At 33.9% G+C, this 20036-nt stretch overlaps 2 protein-coding genes across 3 annotated transcripts; both read right to left on the bottom strand.

Moving 5' to 3' along the window:
- Positions 1–3018: 3018 nt before the first annotated feature.
- On the bottom strand, positions 3019–5537 carry LOC132269430 (expansin-A4). Its single transcript, XM_059770617.1, has 3 exons — positions 5283–5537; positions 4618–4936; positions 3019–3741 (listed from the first exon to the last, which is right to left on the bottom strand). The coding sequence occupies exons 1-3, from the start codon at positions 5428–5430 to the stop codon at positions 3432–3434; spliced, it is 777 nt and encodes a 258-aa protein (XP_059626600.1). The 5' UTR covers positions 5431–5537; the 3' UTR covers positions 3019–3431.
- A 9675-nt stretch (positions 5538–15212) lies between these two features.
- LOC132269429 (uncharacterized) lies at positions 15213–19871 on the bottom strand. 2 transcript variants are annotated; one of them, XM_059770615.1, is made up of 4 exons: positions 19739–19871; positions 17867–18771; positions 16268–16384; positions 15213–16149 (listed from the first exon to the last, which is right to left on the bottom strand). In XM_059770615.1, exons 2-4 carry the CDS (start codon positions 18740–18742, stop codon positions 15571–15573), a joined length of 1572 nt encoding a protein of 523 aa, XP_059626598.1. In that variant the 5' UTR covers positions 18743–18771; positions 19739–19871; the 3' UTR covers positions 15213–15570. The 2 variants fall into 2 exon arrangements, with proteins under 2 accessions (XP_059626598.1, XP_059626599.1); XM_059770616.1 differs by having other exon boundaries at positions 17867–18766; positions 19739–19858.
- Positions 19872–20036: the final 165 nt, after the last annotated feature.

Raw genomic sequence — 20036 nt, 5'->3', positions numbered from 1 at the left:
ATCAACAAACAAGAACTTGTGCATGAACTTGCCCAGCAACTGCTTCCTGCTTCTCTATACTCTGCTACACTGCTACGTGCATTAAGAATAATATGACAGAATGCAATGAGTGCTTTTATAGGTTTATCCTGAAAGTAAGAAGTAAAAACAAGTTGATAAGCCATCTATAGAGCACGGTAGGCCTTTGCTCGATAACTAATGGCTGATGGGAATGTAATTTATGTAAAAGAGGCCATCTTTAATGAGGCAGCTGTTACTGTATTTGGGATTTTCTGGAGATGTCAGTCTCTTATGGTGTGCCTGAAATGCATATATTCACTGGATTAATGGACTGTAGATAAGTTCTGAGTCTTTTCTCTGTAAGCATTTTCTCATTTTTTGACCAAGCTGTCACTGACAAGATGTTACAGAGATTTAGAGCTCATCTGCCACATTAGTTGGTATCATTGAATCTTATAAATTTAAACTTGTGAAAGAATGTCAGTTTTGCTGCTTATGTCAGCACCTTATGAATTTCAAGTAGCATTGTCGGTTGCCATTTTTACCTCTGCAGCTGCACTCTTGATAAAATTGGATAGGCACATATTTTAAAATTTTAAATTCATTTAATCATTCCAATAGATACTGTTAATTTCTTATCTACGCGAATACGAATGGGGAAATGATACTTTTCTTTCACTTATAACTATTTATTAAAAGATAGGAGGGATACAAACAGTACTACAGTCATTAATTTAAATTAAAATGAGATTGAGATGCGAACTAGCAACTTGAATGTCTCTTACAACTTTCCGTCCTTCCTTAACACACACTCTGTGTCTCTGTTTTATGGTTTACCTCCGTGCTTATATGGTTAATTTGTGTGGCTGCTTAGGAAATTATCAATGAAGATGATGAAAAACTGAGCGATGTAAAGAATGAGTTTGGTGACGAAGTATACTTTGCTGTGACAACTGCCTTGATGGAGATCAACGAGTACAATCCCAGTGGAAGGCATGCTATACCGGAGCTGTGGAATTTCAAAGAAGGCAGGCAAGCAACATTGAGAGAAGGACTATCTTGTATGCTGAAGCAGTTGAGAATGCATAAGCGGAAGAGGAACTAGAGTTTGATAATAGAATGACTCTATAGAAGCTTGGTAATATGCATATTTGTTATGTCTAGTACAAAAACTTGGTTTTTTTTTTTTGTCATTAGTATTGACATAAATATTATGTGGATGAGCCTTTTCTATTTGTCTGATATCAATAGCTGGTTTTATTGAATGTGGAGGTGGCATCTTTTGCTGAGCTTGGTAGCAACTTCAACTTATCTGCTGTAATTTTTTTTGGTAAAAATTTAAGCCCTCATCTTTTTGGGTTGGAAGAAGAACATGATATACATTAGTTATATGTTCTCGTATATTTTAGAAGAAAATGAAACAGAGAACTTGGTTAGAACTTAAGGCAATGGCAGTGTATGCCCTGCCTCAATGCTAATTTCATTTTTGTTGCCGTGAGACACGGATCATTTTGGTTGGATCGGAATCCTTCAAATTGACTACGGTTTGTTTAAAATATATGGTTTGAGGATTCCTCAATTTCCTATCCTTTTTATCTTAAAATTAGACAAGGCAGTGTGTGGAAGAATTTCCTCTCTCACTGTCACTGATTTCAAAGGAATATCGCCAAAGAATCCACAACCAAAACAAACAAAAAAGAGGGGATACACTTGTGGGAGGTAGTGAGAATCCAAAGCTCTAGTTTGTTTGCCTTTTAGGACAAGGAGAATCCAAAGAAAGCATGTGAGTGAACAAAGGGTCGCTCCCCCGGGTCCCACCCGACCCATGTGCATGTTTCGTTAATGGCATCATTGCATTGGATCTTCTTGAGATGAGACCTGTTTGGAGATACTGGTCATGTTTTGTTAAAAAAGAAAAAGGAGCTCAACTATTTCTGATTAGATGTTGTTTGTGTTAGTGCCATTTAATTGGACTTGCCATTCTCTTTTACTTTTCTTTCTTTCCCCTTTTTTTTTTTAATTCACTTATACCAGTTTTGTTCTTCAAAATTGAACCATACAAGCACTAAGAATCTTATATTTATGTGAAGAATGTAACTTGCTATTATCAATTGTACTAATGTGGTGATACAGGTAATTGGATTAGCTCTTTTTTAAATGAGTAATGATACATTTTTTGAGTTCAAAAGATGTCAAATGAGAGATATGTGAATGGGTGGGGGTCTATTCAATCGTGGGAGAAATTTTCTCTTTAAAAAGGGTTTTGTGGGTCAATATTTGTTTGTATCGGGGAGCATGGTATCAAATCATGATTAACTAAAAGGAATCTAACCAAAAGATCAGTACGGTGAAATTCAAGAAAATTAAATGATTTAAATATATAACTTAATCGGAGTCATGTTAGATTAATTATTAGCATGGTAAGCACTTTTTCTGTGTGTTAGATATACACTGCCGTATGGATCACTGTTTTTGGTGCTATTCTAAAAGTTCAAAATTAATAAAGTAAGAACACTAACAATAATCTGAGAGAATCAGTTACTTTTGTGCAATAATTCAATGAAACACTTTAATACACATCAAATGTAGAAGTATTCTTCATTGTTTTTGCTTCTTTTGACGGTAATCAAATGAAAAACAACTCAGTAAAAGTCATCTCCTACTATATTCTATGATCCAATATTCTTTCCATATAACTCCATGTATGATGATGTTTTATTAACCTTGTATTTTCAGAAGCTTATTAACAATAAAAGAATACCGAATTAACGCCTTGAATGCGAAAATATTTGAACTAAATATCTAATTTCAAATTAATATTTGAACTAAATATCTAATTTCAAATTTAAAGGACCGAGCTGATGCTCCAAAACATTGTAAATTTAAAATGGGAAATTGTCTAAGTTGCACCAAATCTAATTTCAAATTTAAAGGACCGAGCTGATGCTCCAAAACATTGTAAATTTAAAATGGGAAATTGTCTAAGTTGCACCAATTATATGCTAGTCAAAGCTCATGTTACTAAAACGATCAAAGAGACCAGCTATTATTAAGAGAATCGGTAGAAGTTGATCAAACAAGCCAAATTTAGACCAGACATTGCTCATACCTAGATACATATATATATGTAAATATAAATATGATATTATACATATATAATTTATACCACCAGTACTATTAACTTTGAGAAGCTGCGGGCTACTGGATTCTGCAGCCGCCTCAGCCTCTCTCACCTACCAATTGCTTATCCCCTCACCAAAATACTTCGAAAATTACCCACTCTAATTTTCTTTCAACCTTCACACTACCCAAACACAACAGTAACTACTACAACAAAAAAGAAAGCATCTTAAAATTGGCGCCAATAAGGGTAAAACTGGAAACTTGTTAAGGCGGGAAATTTGAAAACTTGCTTTTGTTTTTGGTGTTTTTCAGACTCTGAAGTTCTTTCCAGTGAAGGTTTGACCAAATTGCCAATTGGAGGGTACAATGTTCCACGAAGTGGAGGTGCGCCTGTCACTTCCCGTGACGCGGAACGACAAAGACTGGCCCACCAACACGGCGTTTGATTGCCAGTTCTGACCCCAGTTACGGCTCAGGCTGATCCAACCAGTCTTGGACCCTTTGAGGCTCGCCTTCACGATATCCCCTGCACCCGCGACGTTGGTGATGAGAACCAGATTGAAGTACCGGAAGCCGTTGATGGTGAACCTTATCCCTCCTCGCTTTCGGCATGGCACCCTGCGTAATAAATGGCGAAACAACGAGGTCAGATTGGTCATTTGATTTGTAGAGTTCCAATGTTCCATTACCGTGGAACGCGGAGAGTGAATTTATTTAGGTGGGACCCAGAAGAAGTACGGCGTTTTTAATCACAAACCCTTTCACATTCGATGAACGGCTGGTACCTCGGAGACTGTGTCGGTCTCCCCCACCACCTATTGTCTGATGTTTGACATTCAATACAAAACTACGAAGTAACATACGCGTAGAATAAAGTGTGTGCTGTTTTAAACCGATCAAAAGTACGCAGCAGTCCGGATCATCCGTGTATATACATTACACTATAGTCCCACCCACCACCACTCATGTGAGCCGTCCGATTCTTACAATGGAATGTAGAAGTGCATGTATTTTTATACTATATAATATTTTCTTATACCAAATAAAAATTAAAAAATATCACAATCCATTATACTCTATATATATATATATATATATATATTGAAAATTAATACACCAAACAAACTTACTAAATTATATAGAGTTGGTCTTAAAGCTAATTTTGCATGGGAAGAATAACTTTAGTCTTCTTTTGGTGAGGACATAACCGAAAAAAGGAGCTAAATTGATCAAATCAGTGGAGGATTTCAGCACCTTGCGTGTAGTGTTTATACCTATTCGTAACGGTCTGGTCAAAATCATTTATAGATGTTATTCAAGCTCTGAAGCCTAACTATAAAACAAGGATTTGTAACTAATTAAAAGTGAGTAAAACGCTTATCAAAATCTGACCCACATGCAAGGACCATTCAATAGTCAAAAACATTACCAACGAAAGAAACAAAAAGCCAGCTAAAGAGTAAACAGAGCATGAGAGAGAACAAAGAGACTGACCGGCGGTAGGAGACGGGGACAATTCCGGCACGGTACTCGGCGATCTTGAGAAACATGGGCATGGCAAGGTCAAAGTGGGGGCGAGGAGGGTTGCACCAGCCTCCATTGTCGTTGGGCAGGGCGTAGTTCGGCGGGCAGAAGTTGGTGGCAGTGATGAGAATTGATGGACTTCCCGAGTGGCACCACGTCGGGTCATTGGCGCACTTGATCTCGAAACAGGCACCGCAGCTCAGCCCATTGTTGAAAAGTGCCGTGCTCAACGCCGCCGTGTTCACGCCGTACCCTTGGCTGTAAAGGTTGCCATACCCACAAGCCCCACCTATGTAAAGACAGAGAGCAATGGTTTACCAACAAATCTCTAGTAATTAGTAGCAATTGAAAATGGGTCTTAAATTCAAGGAAAATTTAGGTTAATTTTTATTGTTAATCCAAGATTGACAGAGATTTTTTTTTTTTTATGCTCAAGCAAGTCAATACCGAGAGTTGAAAAGCAAAATGTGGACATTAGTGTCACGATGTTTGATGACAAAAAAGCAAGTAGTACTCTGTTAAGTTTGTTGCAAAATGCAGGACAATATAGTGTGTACAATATTTAACACAGACTACTGTGTGCTGTGTGTGTGAAAATTGAAGTGATATATAGTTAATTTGGTTAGAGTACGTACCCATTGTACCAGAGGCATCACTGCCTCCATAAAAGGTAGCATGAGCGCTTTGCCATCCTCCGCCGGAGTAAACCCCAGGGATTCTGGCTTCAACTAGTGACACTAGTGATATAAGGGACGCAATGCAGGCCAAACCCACAACACCCATTTTCTCTTACTAGTGCAAAACACACACACAAACCTATAGATATAGATATAGAGAAAGAGACAGAAAGAGAAAGAGAAAGAGAGAGAGAGAGAGAGTGACGGTGGTGAGGGGGAAAGGGAGAGGAAGGTGGACTATTTATGGAAGAGCCTCGGAAGGGTATCAGGGGCAATTCACGTAATTTTGTATATTTTGTTTGGTAAGTACAGTACTAAAAAGTAAGCAACACAACATTTTCTTCAGCCAACCTGGAAACGATTATGAACCCAAAGGGTGATTAGGCAGTGGGACCCATTTGATCCCGTAATCAGCGGTTCACACGCATCTCGAGCCGCACGCGCACACAATGTCTCCACAATGCTAGTGTTCATAGTAACTTTTCTACGCCTAAGCATGGTTTATTGGTTAATACTCCGTAATTAATACTTCCACTGACTCTTACTTTCATCTTCTTCTTTTTTGTCTCTCTCTTACTTTTATTCTTAATTAATGTTTTCTGTAAACCCATGTAATTTATCCAATATAATACGAGTATTTTGAGGGTTATAGCCATCTAATCATATAAAGTTAAGTTTAGTGTTGCAAATGAATCATAAATCTGGTGGCTAAAGATTCGGCTCGTATTTATTTAATACTAAATGAGTGGAACTTAAACTTCAAATATTAATTTTTATTTTTTTAACTTCAACTATTAATTCATTTGTTAATTTTTTACATCTGTTCATTATAAATAAAGTGTGTGTGTTGCATTCTACTTAAATTTGAAACCTAATTGTATGATTGATACTATATAAAAGGATAAAATTTAATAAAACTGAAAAATCATATGTCTGAAAATTACATTTATCTCATTGTAAAAAATTGCCTAAAATAACAAATTTTTCTTTTAATTTTAAAAATATGGGAATGAAATGAAATAAAATGGAATGGAATGTTTTTAATTCCATTCTTTTGTTTGGAAAGTAATTTTAAAGATGTAATACTCATTCTCCACCTTTCTCGAAGAATGGTCATTTCATCAAAATCATTCTACTTTCCAATAAAAAGAATAGGCATTTCATTTCCCACTTAAAAAAATACTAACTAAAAATAATATTAAAAATTGTTTTACTTGAATAATGTGATTGCTAACACACTTTTCTCAAACAATTAGATCCAATAAAAGTCAACTTTTTCTTGATATTCCCTCCTCAATTTCTATATATACATCGAAAATATATATTTACGCATATATATATTTATTTATTTATTTATTTATTTGATTTACATATATATATATATATATATATATTAGTTTTCCTTTTTCAGCCATGCATAACCAAACGAGAGAATATGAATAGTCATTTCATTCTCATTCAATTATTTGATTTATTCCATTCCTACCTTATTTCATTCTTTCATATCAAATTAGTTCTAACATCTTATATTAGTATTGACTTTTACCCAAAAATAAAAAATAACTATTATACCCATAATATTTTTATTCTATTTTAAAAAATAATAATAATTTTTTAAGTTTTTTTAAAAGAATTTTCGAAATTTAAGTAAATATTAAATATAACATAATTAGAGAAGAATGTCAAATTTTATATTTTACTTCTTGACAAGCCCTCATTAAACAATTTTTTATAAGTTATTATCATGGGGGAGTATTAGTTTTCTTTTAAAAAATAAGAGACACGGACTCTCATTATTTAGTGTGATTAGACTAATTTCATAATTTATTTTGTCCAATAAAGTAAGTTGAGTAAATGAGCTCGTCACAATAATAATGTAAAACATGTAAAAATGAAAAGAAAAAGTAAAGTAAATTGGACCACTTACTATTGACATTGTCACATCAACAAAAATGTACGTCCTCAGATTTCAACACGCATGTGCACTCCACAACACTAGTAGTACTAGTGGTGTTGCAAATGCCGGTGGTCTTTATTTGTTTGCCAATGATAACAGTCCACGTACCAAATGTTACATGATAACGAGAGTCCACGTAAGCCTATGGTTTTTGAGGCACAGGGTAATAGAATAGGATAGAATAGGTTGATAAAGCCCTCATCATTAAACCAATGCGTGACTCAGAACAACAACGCCAGCTGTTAATCATTTCTGTTTTAGTTTGGTCAAACTAAATTTTGGCTCTTCTCTTTGTTTATACTCATTTCTTTTCTTTTTATCTCGCCGCCACATTATGTTAAATGAATTTCCTCTATTCATATTTATTTTAAATTAGTTGTTCTATCATATTCTTTTCGTCTCATTTTAATAGTCTATTTTTTTTTTTTTTTTACATGTCTCAAATTAGTTATTCTTTTTAAAAAGTCAAAGTATTTTTTCATTATGTTTTTATCATTATTCTTTATCTTTTTAAAAAATTTCAAACTTTGTAACTATATATATTTAAATTAAAAAAGATAATTTAGTAATTTTAAAAAGAAACAATGCATTAATTGCAAATCTCCTTAAAAATTTCAATTTCTAAATATGAACATCTATTTTGGAACGGAGGGAGTATTTAAAAAGTTAAACCAACATTTATTCTGTTATTACCTAATTATGATTTAAATTTTTAAAAGGGTTAAATGCTTTCGTATTTTTTTTTAAGTTTGTCATTACTCACATATTAAATTAGTGCCAAAAAAAAAAAAAAAACACCCTAAATTTCGGCTCACTTTGATTAACTCTGTCTTAACACCCCCTTTCATTAATTGACCATTAAAAAAGTAAAAAGTCAACTAATTAAAAAAATATAATGCCAAGGTGGGTTCGATTCTCCTCCAACACTGCAAGTTCTGACTTACCTGTTACTCGTATTGTGGGGCCGGGGTAGGTAGCTGAGAGTTTACCCGGTAGCTACAAGTCCAAAGAATGGGTAGTTGCAGGGTTCTCACGCCATAAAAAAAAAAAAAAAAGAAATTTGAAACCAACTAGGCCACAGATGACGTGGACCTTGACTTTTTGGTATTATTTTCTATTGAGTTGAATGTTTAATTAAGGCATAAGATTGGTAAAATTAATTATATGTTTCATGCTTACTAATGTTTTAGTATTTCCAATTACTTCAATTTAAAAATAAAGGAAGACATATGGTTAAAAAGAAAAAATAAATAAATAGAGGAAAAAAATCACATCATATTATAAACATTATATAAAGTCATTGCCAAGTCAAAAATAATAATTAAAAAAAAAAACACGAAAAAATAATAACAATAAAGAGGATAACAATAGACACTTTCTTGATTTATATGCCATATTTGATTATAGTGAAATTGAAAAAAATTTAGTTTAGTGTTGAAAGAAATTTTTCTCCAATGTCAATATCTATTTAAAGACACTAATTTCATACCACGAATACAAGTAAAGTGACTATATCAGTTAGGTTTATATATATATATATATATATATAAAGGACTATACAAGGAGATAGTTATTTAAAATTAATTGTAAAAATTATTTTATTCTATTCAGCTTTAATTTACAACTAATTCACAGATAAGTTGGTGCACCCCGAGTATAACTTAGCCTCCATAATGGATGTAGTTAACAAGTGCAAAATATGAATTTGAATATAAACAAAATTTAGTTTGTGTAAAATAATATTAAATGTTACACTTATTTTAAATTTTTGATGTCATCATTTATTTATTTATTTTGATTATTATTGACAATGTGAATTGGACCTAGATGTGACATGAATGTTAATGTCCTAGTAAAAGAATAATCGATCAGATCATCAGAGTACTAAACTTTACAGGAAGAACAACCATCTTTGTTGCATTAGTATTTGACGAAGATGACCTCACTTTCTTTTTTTTTTTCTTTTTCTTTCGTCAAGTTGAAGATGACTTTGTTGTTATAATGTTTGTTTGGATTAGTATTCTGTATTTATTCTTTTTGACTTACATATAATAGAGTGTTTTATGGGCTATCCAATCTTACATTTGGATCATTTTCTTTGGGAGAATATATATTTTTCAATTTTATAATTTCCAGGTTCATGTAATTGGACCTGTTATTTTATTCCGAGATTTGTATGCTTATTTTTTACATTCTGTTTGATTAATTCTATTGATTATTTTAAACTTTATTTTTAAATTATTGTGCGTTGACATCTCATTTGTTCTTATTAAAAGAAAGAAAAAAAATTAAAGATTGAGTTAAGGCACATGACCAACCATAGTCTAAAGAAACAAATTCGCTGTCAATAATTAAAAATGTTACGCAGATTTAAAAGGTCTACCGAAATAAATTGATAGCTCACCCTCCACTTGCCTGTATGGATACTCATTTCGTAATCTCTTCTTCTTCTTTTTTTAAATGAATTTCCTAACCTCTTATCAGTGATTACTTATCAACAAGTCATGGTACATTTGGGTGATTTTATTCACAAAGAAAATTGCATTGCTTAATTCCCAAAAAAAGAAAATTGCATTGCTTTATATTTTAATCCTCAAAATGCCATTTTGAGAAAGAGAGTGTATATATCTATATATATATATATATGAGAGAATACATGTTCAACAAATTATTTTGTGGTTGCAGACTTGCAGCATGATCATATGATCATGCTGCAAGTCTGCAACCACAAAATAATTTGTTGAACATGTACTCTCTCTCTCTCTCTCTGAGTATATATGTGTGTGTGTGTTTTATTTTTAAAATTTTTAGTAATTATGTTTAGATTCTTTAAATCTCCTTTTTTAGTAAAAAAAAAAAATAATAATTGACATAAAATGATCAAGTGCAATTGATCATAAGAAACATAATATAGGTCGTATTTGATTTCTTTCCTAAAACATTTTAGAAAAACATAATATGGTTTGAAATTTTTGGTTGACGAGAATTTTCTATATATATGTGCAGAAGAAAAGAAAACAAAAAACAAAATTGAGAAAAACTCCCATTTCATTTTGGACCATTCAACTTAAATAGAAATAGTGGTGCTTGGCCAAAAGATCCGGATCTTTCATGTATAAGAGGGATAGAAACGAAATTCCCTTATATATAATATATACACACACAGTTACACACACCATGCAAGTATTAGAAGAGGCTTCATGAATGAAGTTAGGGTTGAGAAGATGTATACATAATTCAAAGTATTTAGAGGACAGTACGTACCTAATATTCCAATTCACGTTATTGCCGTACGTACAACCTCACCAACTAAAAGTTAATTAAAATTCTCCCATTGAATAAACAAACGATTGCTGTCCCGTAGACTGGACTAATTAAAGTGTAAACGTGAGCTACGTGGGAACATGCCTCGCTTTTATTTAATTTGCTGACTTTTATTTTTCTATGCTTTATTTTTTATGCCTTCTTTGTACTACTAATCCTATGAACCTATCGTGACCAAGACCAAAAGAAGTTTCTTCTCACCAATTTATCCATATAATTAATTTTCTTTATATATAATTATAGGATTAAATTAGTAATTTTGCATCTGGTACCACCAATCCAGGCTTAACTGTCGGAAACAGCTATTTTCTTTTCTTTATGGGTCGGTGGCTTGCAACGGGGTTGGACTTATGTGTAATCTAATGACATTATTAACCTTGGGATTTTCTTTCCAAGAAAAAAAATTAAAGAAGTATCTTTCTAACGGTAGTTTTGAAATTAACGAAGAAGTTAGGTCTGATTTTTGAATAATTCATTTGGTAAACCCTTCAACAACAATACGTAGTCTAATGACAATTTTGATGTACCATGCCCGACTTTTTGTTTTTCCATTTTACAACAGTCCTATTGCTTGGCAGTCAAAATGTGTCATCTGTCACTTTAATGTATAGTTTGAATTTTGGATTGTGAATGCATTTAATTTCATGCTTTTTCTATATATATTGTGCACAAACAGAATTACACATGGGATGTAATTAAATTCCTCATAAGATGGCCTAATGACCTTTCAAGGCATCAAGGCACATGCTTTGTTGCGCACAATGTGCATATACAATGTGTGTTTGTGTGTGTATATTGGACATTTGGAGCACGACTATCGGGTAAGAATGAAGATAACATACTAATAAGCATGTGGTTGAAGAAACTTGCCAAAGGGGACAAGTGAACGTGACCCCATATATATGCAAACTTTTGTACATTTAATTCATCCATATCTTCACTCACTGGTGTTCAAACTTGTAACCCATGCATGCACGTGAATCAGTAGCCAGTTTCGATCGTTCTTAATAAAGTTTTTGACCACGTTATTGGACCAAATGTGTGAGAGAGTGCATGTTACGTAAGGGTCGGTATACTGAACATTCAATATGGCATATATGTACAGGTACAGCAGATAAGATCGTTTGAATGGTATGAAGATCTGACTCCAATTAGGAAGATTATATATATATATATATATATATATATATATATATATATATGTGTGTGTGGTGTGTGTTCTCATTGAGGAATTGATTGGTCACAAGACATGTATAATTAATTTGTTCACCTTCACTGACTGATCTGCAACAATGTTTCCACATTATAATAAATAGACGGGACATGCCAGTCTAAATTAGTGGCTCAGATATATTGTCAGTAATATTATGCAGATAACTGAATAGAGAAAGACACAGAACTTGAGGATTCAACAATTCCATATAATATTCTAAAAAAAAAAAAAAAAATGAGAAAAAATTTCTTAATTCATTTATTAGGAATGTTTCAAAGAATAGTCACACGTGATAGACTGTCTAATTTCAAATATTTAGAGAGATGTAATGCATCTTACAAACAACTTCACTTATTTATTACATACATAATGCAATGGTGTTATTTTTATTTTATTTTTTTCATCTTTATTTATATGAGTTGCAATTCTTTGAGAATTTTAACTAGCATATATCAAGCATTTGATTATCGTCTTTTCACACTCCACTCTTATATTCTTGTTATCTAATTGGCTTTCTAAACGATAGAATGGCACATGTATTTAATTATTTCCTTAAAAATTGAGTATAAGAGTATTTTATGAGATAGAATGGCATATGCATTTAATTATCTCCTTAAAAATCAAGAAAACTGTTATTAATGCAGTAATCATATATGTCATGGCAAGTGTCCCAAGGGGACACATTAATTACCAAAAGCTTTTTAAAAACAATAATTGTGCTGTGTGTGTGTGTGTGTGTGTGTGTGTGTCAAAGTTTGGCATGCACGAGATCATCAAAAAACTTTGCCAGGCCTCTATCATACCAATGGTACGTTTGATATTGTTGGGACCATTTTACCATATAATGCATCCTTCTTTGTTGAAAAAAACTACTGCATTCCAACAGAAATTGTTCCCAACTTTACGCAATCCCTCTCTACCGAAAAAGCCACCAAGTTTCTCCAGCAAGCAAAAATGACATTATATCTGCAGACCTTTTTTGTTCACATGCCCTCCCACCACCATCACTATAAATGCTTACACTTGTCTACACTTTTTTCTCTTCAAGAGACACCGGAAACTAGCAGAAATTATTACATGGTCCGGGCTAATCATACACACACTAATAAGAAAAAAAATTTGATTGAAACTAAAACGGACACATTTGATTTTATGGCAACGTGTGATTGGCCTGAACTATATAATAATTTCTCCGAAACCAACTCTTTATTTACAACACTCATTATGAAAAGTGACAAAGTTCACTTTGAGAATAATATCAAGAGAAGAGAAAAATTAAAGTTAGCGTACAAATATGATAGCATGTAAATAAACTGGTATCATCGTGTTAAATAGAACATAATGAAAGGGATTTGAGGATCAACTACTACAACAACCAACCTAACTACCCAAAGTGATACCCATGAGAACCATAAGCTTAATTGGGCCTAGATTGAAAAGCAAAAATATAATGATGGAAATAATTGAAGCCACCAAACCCACATGCATAAAAAGGCACACCCTGGTCCAACCATTTGCCATACCTACATTGAATTGGGTGGACCGCTTTTTTATATGTGAAATCTTGAAGAATTATGAGCATAATTTGGCTTCTTCACCAACCGTATCAAGTCACACATAATAACATGATACCTGCATTCATTATTGTCTCCCCTTCTTTAAGGGCATCTGTTGATCGACCTCTCTTTAATTTCGATGATCCTTTCATTTTAAGGTACAAATTTATCATGATGTGACGGATTTAACCTTATCTCTTTGCACGTTGTTAATTTTATGTTTCTCTTGAAATGGAGACTTCATTCACATTCCAAGAAAAGCCTTCCACGCTTCTTTCTCTTCTTTGTTAAAGAAAAGGGTTAGTTCGGTACACGAGACTTCATTCTTTGCTATAAAACGATAAAGAAGTTGTGTTAATAGGGTCTGAACTGCCAGAGATTTTCCAAGAGCAAAATAAATTGCCTTCATGAAATGATGAAACTCGAGGCTTAAATCTCATGCCTTTTTTAGGTGAATTAAAACTTCAAAATAAAAATTAAAAAATCACTCCATTTTAGATGATGAATTCATACCTCCACCAAATGCAAGCATTGGAGTGATTTCTTCTAATCTATCAGTTGTATATGCCAATAATCAAAAGGAGGATTGTGGTGGGAAAGGTCCAAAGTCCTAACCAATCCAAACCCATTATTTTTAGAATGGATCGATGTTTAGGCCCAAACCACGCTGATAGAATAAAGCCAGCCCAACAAAAATGTCATTATAGCTGGGTTGCCTGAGCTCTCTTGAGAAAGGTTATTGGTTAGTAAAAATAATAATAATATAAGGAAAATACAAAATAAAAAAATTTAAAAAATGTCACTGAATGAATTTTCCAATTTTTTTACAAACTCGGGTGAATTAAAATTTGTCCAAAATCAAACTCAAACTCAACCCGGGTCTTAAAGTGTGGCCCAAGCCCAATGTACAACATAAAGTTAAGCAGGCCATAACTAGGTTGCGAAAGCTGACTTGAAGGTGGCCCAAGCCCATTGCCATAACTCGTTTGGAAAGCTGAGTTGAAGCTCTCCCAACTGGCACGACTTCTGCAAAATCAGACTTAGAACCTCTGAGATTAATGAATAGTGTAGCCCTAAGTCAAAAATCTTCAAAACGGATGTCGCTCTCACACTTCATGAGCGCTCCTGCTCTCACGCTCCTCTCGCTCCCACCCTACCATGTGACTTGGATTTTGCCGTTTTCATGCTCCAGCTCCTCCTTTGTGCCTAAGAAACCTTTTGTGCACAATGGTGGAGAAATGCCCAAGAAACTTGAAAGGAACATCTTGCCAGACTAGACTCAAAGCTGCTAAGCTTTTAGTCACTAGAAAGTATCAAAGGCTCAAAACTAGCTTGATGGCCAAACTACTTCTAAAGTCCAACAATATCACAAGAAGAAATAAAGACCAACAACATTAATCTATTGCTGATTATATACTTCAGTTTTTAGTGACCAGAAACTGAAGTGGGGGGTTTTTATTAAATTTGTTTCAAAATGAAAATATTCCACAGCTAAAAGTTCTAAACTGCATATTGATTTCCCAAATATACAAGGAGAAATCAGAACTTTGGACAACTTCCTTTTTAATATATATATTTTTTGTTTTCAGATGAAAACTAGCTGGAAGACAATTGACTAGACAAGTCCATGAAAAATATAGCAGATTCAGAATTATTCTTCCCCGTGTAAATGGATCTAAACACACTTTTCTTCCTCACTATGCATATATTTCAGAACAAATTTAAAATGCATTTCTCAAAACTATTAACTTCAAGCCAATAGCTCGTTACAATTCAGAAAATTTTGTCATAGTTACAGTATAATCTCAATGCATGCACTGATAGGTCGATGATGATAGTAAAAAAATTTCAGAGCAAAAAAAAAAAAAATGCAAGAGTTGGTTGAAAGAGAGAAATCACATATTTATGTAGAAGACGGTTATACGAGAGGTAAAGTTACGGTCCAGAGCCTGCTTCAGACAACTCCTTTCAGACTGATCTCCAGCTAATTTTGCACTATTCATCTAACCTAAATGTTGGCTAATACAAATAACCATAGACTAGCCAGATCTGAAAGTTGGAATTCATGCCGAATTATAACCTACCTCAACTCAACATAAAGCAAGGCAACAGACTGAATATCAAAGAAATCCATAAAATGCTTGGGGGTAAGAATACCAAAGAAAGAGTGTATTCCCTGTTTTCTAATGCTAAACTCTAATATCGATAAAAGGGTTGATGATGATGATTGTAATCGGGCGGCAGGCCAGCTGCAGGACGGTATTCAGATGTTAAGCCTGCATGAGGACGGTATTCGGATGTTAGTCCTGCAGTACGATTGTATTCTGGTGGTAGGTTTGCTGAATACAGTGGATCGCGATATGAAGGAGGTTCCCTGTACGAAATGTAGGGATCACGACGTTCAATCTCCCCACGACGCCTCGATTCCAACTCTAAAAGCTGACGGTCATGATGCTGAAAGAGTGGGTCCCAGCCATAAGCATCCACGGTCCTCCCATATGCGTATGATGGAGCAGGAACTGGTGGAGGTAAAGTTGGAACTCGGGCAAGTGGTGCAACTGGAGATGCAAATGCCTCTCTTTCATATATAACAGGACGCTCATGGTACCTACGGTCCCCAACCAATGCAGAGTGCCTCTTCTCTTCATCCCGAGCTCGCCGTCTAATTCTGTCTCGGTCGACAAAGGTACGGGTTTCTTCTCTAAGACTTCTGCCTGGTCTGTTAGACTTGGATCCTTTACTGGCAGCATTGAAAAGCTTACACAAGTTCTTCACCTATAGAGAAATTTAATGCAACCAACATTCGCCAGTGAGATGAGAAGAAACAAATTTCAGTACTAACCAATTTGATGATACTAAACATCTATATAATATAAAGAAAAAGACCACAAACCTGTTCTGAGTTCAGCTGGCAATCAAATTTGTTCTTTGTAAAGTAGTTATCCTTGATGACCTTTTTGAATTTTTCCTCTGCCAACGGCAAGCAATCCTCCATGACCTTAAATCGAACCTACCAAAAACAAATCTTAATTTTTCAATTAAGATTCATGTATCACATATAAAACAGTTGATTGTTCACTCATTCTTCCTAAATCATATTTCAATAAAGGTATCCCAAACAAGACTTGTTTCCACCATAACACTAAAGCAAGAAATAAAAAACTATTTTTCTTTCTTTCTCTTCTTGCCTTTTTTTACTTTTTTTCCCCAGGGCAGGGGTTATCAACCGCAAGATGAACCCAATACAGCTCAATAAGATAACACACTAGAAACATATATTATCTACAGTAGCACGCAACTGACTTAAGACTCAAGAATTCAATAACATTTCTGCTATAAATTGACCTATAGCAATGACCAACAATTCAATTATAGACCTGCAAAAGTAACCACAAAGTTCATGTTAGGAAAGAAAGACCAGCTTTATTATGACAATTCATGCATTCTATAAAATAGTAACAACTTGGGGTCAGTTTTAACCATCTTTCTTCAAACAATGGGGAAAACTCATTGAGATAGACATTCATAAGAGACTGACCTTAAAGGTGTGAGAAATTTTTTGATGTGTATAAAGTTAAGGAATGGTGTAGGATAGATTTTATCCCAAAAATTTAGACCTCACCAATATAATCCATCTGACCTGGATTTAGCTAAAACCCAACAAAATATTAAGGCATGATTTTGACATATGACAACACTTGTCATGCTTTAAGTTTTAAAGATGCAAAACCTTGCCTCACATCATGCCCTCGGCATTTGAAGAATGCTGTAAATTTATTCCCATTAACTAGAATTATGAATTAACCTTGCGCGAATAGTATACTGAGAGGAATTCCTGTAATGGTCAATAAAAGTAAATAAGTTCTAGCTGTAGATACCAGGTGTTGGTATTGTGGCTTGATCATCCACAAGTACAAAGACTAAAGATGGTGTCGCTTACAAAATTGAAGCATAATTGCCTATCAAATAATGAAGAATTACAGATAAGTAAAAAGTGCTTTTAAAGTGTTATGCAGTGGATATATACCAATCTAACATTGAAGGTCGTTATTTAATACTGATCCAAATAATTTATATACATGTTAACCACTTCGGCCCCATATTATGCATGCAATGCGAACATCAGAGCAAGGGTCACACCCTCTTTTTCATATTCACATCATAGGCAATCATTCTTCACACGTTATTAAAAATATTCTAAAGCATTAAATCCTTCTTACGGACTCATCCCAAACCCACAAATTGACGTTTCAAGGCATGTATTATCATGTTCAACAATGTATAAAAATTCCAATCAAGTTCACGTTCACGAACATATATATCTCAATCGTGTATATAAAGCATACACCATGTCAACTAATTTAGTGCACCTATTAAAATGAAAATTTCAATAATAAAGTAACAATTATGTAAACGATTATAAGACAAACTCAACTTGGCTCAATTGTGGTAAGTATTTTGATTATAAATCATCAATGATGTACAATCTAACCTGCGATGGGAATGCTGACTTGAAAGCCTTGGGCTCGAGGTTATAACCCCCAGGTCCTGCAGCTTTGTAGATTCCATACATCAGCCTCAGATCAATATCATATAAAAACAGCCTCATCCCTTTATAGACCTTCTGTACTATATCTCTCTTGCTTGCAGGCAGCCCAAGAACTTTGTACTGGTAGCAGTCCTTCTTTGTTTTCGAACTGCACATAAAAATCATCCCCATACTCTCGGCCTTCTTTGAAGTATTTTTCTTGCCCGATGATTCTGGTTTGTCTTTTCCTTTAGCAGTTACTGTTTCAGGACCCCTTTGTGTCACCTCCTTCTTTCTGCTTCTTCTCGGTTTTTTAGCTTTCTTCTTAGAATCCACTTCTGTTTTCTTTTCGTTATTTTCTTCTTCTGCCTTTTCTTCATTTTCTTCCTCTCCAATTGCATTTTCTTCTGCAGGACCCCTTCGTGCCACCTTCTTCTTTCTGCTCCTTCGCGGTTTTTTAGTTCTCTTCTTAGAATCCACTTCTGTTTTCTTTTCACTATTTTCTTTTTCTGCCTTTTCTTCATTTTCTCCCTCTCCGATTGCATTTTCTTCTTCTCCAATTCCATTTTCTTCACCTTCTTCTTCTACTAGTGCATTTTCTTCTTCTTCTACTTCTTCTTCTTCATCATCATCATCCTCCTCTTCTTCCTCTTCTTCGCTTGCAGTTTCTTCACTTTCTTCTTCTGCTTCTATTGCATTTAATTCATTATTTTCTTCTTCAATTGCATTTTCTTCATTCTTCATATCGACTACTGCAGCTTCTTGTTTCTTTACTTCTAATGCATTTTCCTCCTTGTCTTTAATTTCAGAAACAAGCGGATGTTCTTCTAAATTATTCATTGGACTGGATGCAGTTGTTTCAATCTGACCTGGGTTAGCAGCATTATTAGTTTTGGGATTCAAATCAGTGATAGAACCTTTTGCATTCACCATTGTCACCCTCTATAATTACAAATACATCTTAGTAGGAAGAAACCTTTAAAAACCATAAATTTAAACTAGTGCGACAAACAGAGAGCTAACCACTGCCCACCCGAACTGTATAACAGATATATCGATCCAAAGAAAATAGATAATACAAAAAAGAAAAAAGAAATATTATCCACTCATATTGATACTAGCAAACTAGGGAAGTGGAAAATCACCACCATCTAAAAGATAGCATCAGTAACATATTTAATGTCAAAGGTAGCATTGTTTAGGCATGCAATCATACAAGTTTATCAATAATTCGAATTGAGATTGAATAAATATTAAAAACAAGCAATAATTTGACCCGGCTTAAACCTAAGAGAGGCTTTCATTCTTGTTGGTGTGATCAAAGATACCTAATCCCTATACAGTTGTTTTGCTATATAGATTGCAACACATAGAAATCCAGAAAATGACGACTAAAAGTAAAATCTCATCGGGACTATCAATAAGAAGCCAAGTTAAAACCAAGAACGAACCTTATCCTCCGTTTGGTTGCTGAGAAACGAGAAATTTTAAACAAAAACAAGTGAAACTGAAAACTCGCCTCACAGAAATCAAATAAACATGTTAGGTTATAGCTGAGTGGAAATTAGGTTTTAACCAGGGCCCCATTTGTTAGAGGACTGAAATCCCTAATTCTGGTTTTTAATTCCTACATTTTCTCAGCAAACAAACAAAAATCGAAATCGGAGGAAACGAAAATCTCCGGACCTAAGAAATCAATTTGAAATCTTCCAAACTTTCATCCGTCGAAAAAACCCTAACCCTATTACGAATGGATGAAAGCAACATTCCTTGGGATGAAATAATTGTAATTTTGAAATCAATTGAGTTCAGAGATATACAGAGAACGAAACTCACCTGTAGCTACGTAGGCTTCAATAAAGTGATGAATCTAAAGTGAAAGATATGGGCTCTGAAATGATGATAAATTTCAGAACAGCAACGACGAGCCATATATATATAGCCCTCAGTTAAACACGACTGATTTTTTAATTTTTTTTTATTTTAAATAAAAAATAGAAAATAAAAAGAGTAATTATACATACATATATATATATATATATATATTTTTCAGAGTCCCTATATATATTTAACACTTCCAATATTTATACATTTTAGCGCCCCAAAAAAAAAATTAATAATAATTATCCTTAGG

The sequence above is a fragment of the Cornus florida genome, unplaced genomic scaffold (genome assembly GCF_030987335.1).
Source record: "Cornus florida cultivar Cherokee Brave unplaced genomic scaffold, ASM3098733v1 CherokeeBrave_3.0.0_Hap2_Chr08, whole genome shotgun sequence".
NCBI lineage: Eukaryota > Viridiplantae > Streptophyta > Magnoliopsida > Cornales > Cornaceae > Cornus > Cornus florida.
The sequence above is the reverse complement of the archived record's forward strand: the minus strand, read 5'-3'. Positions and strand labels throughout refer to the sequence as shown.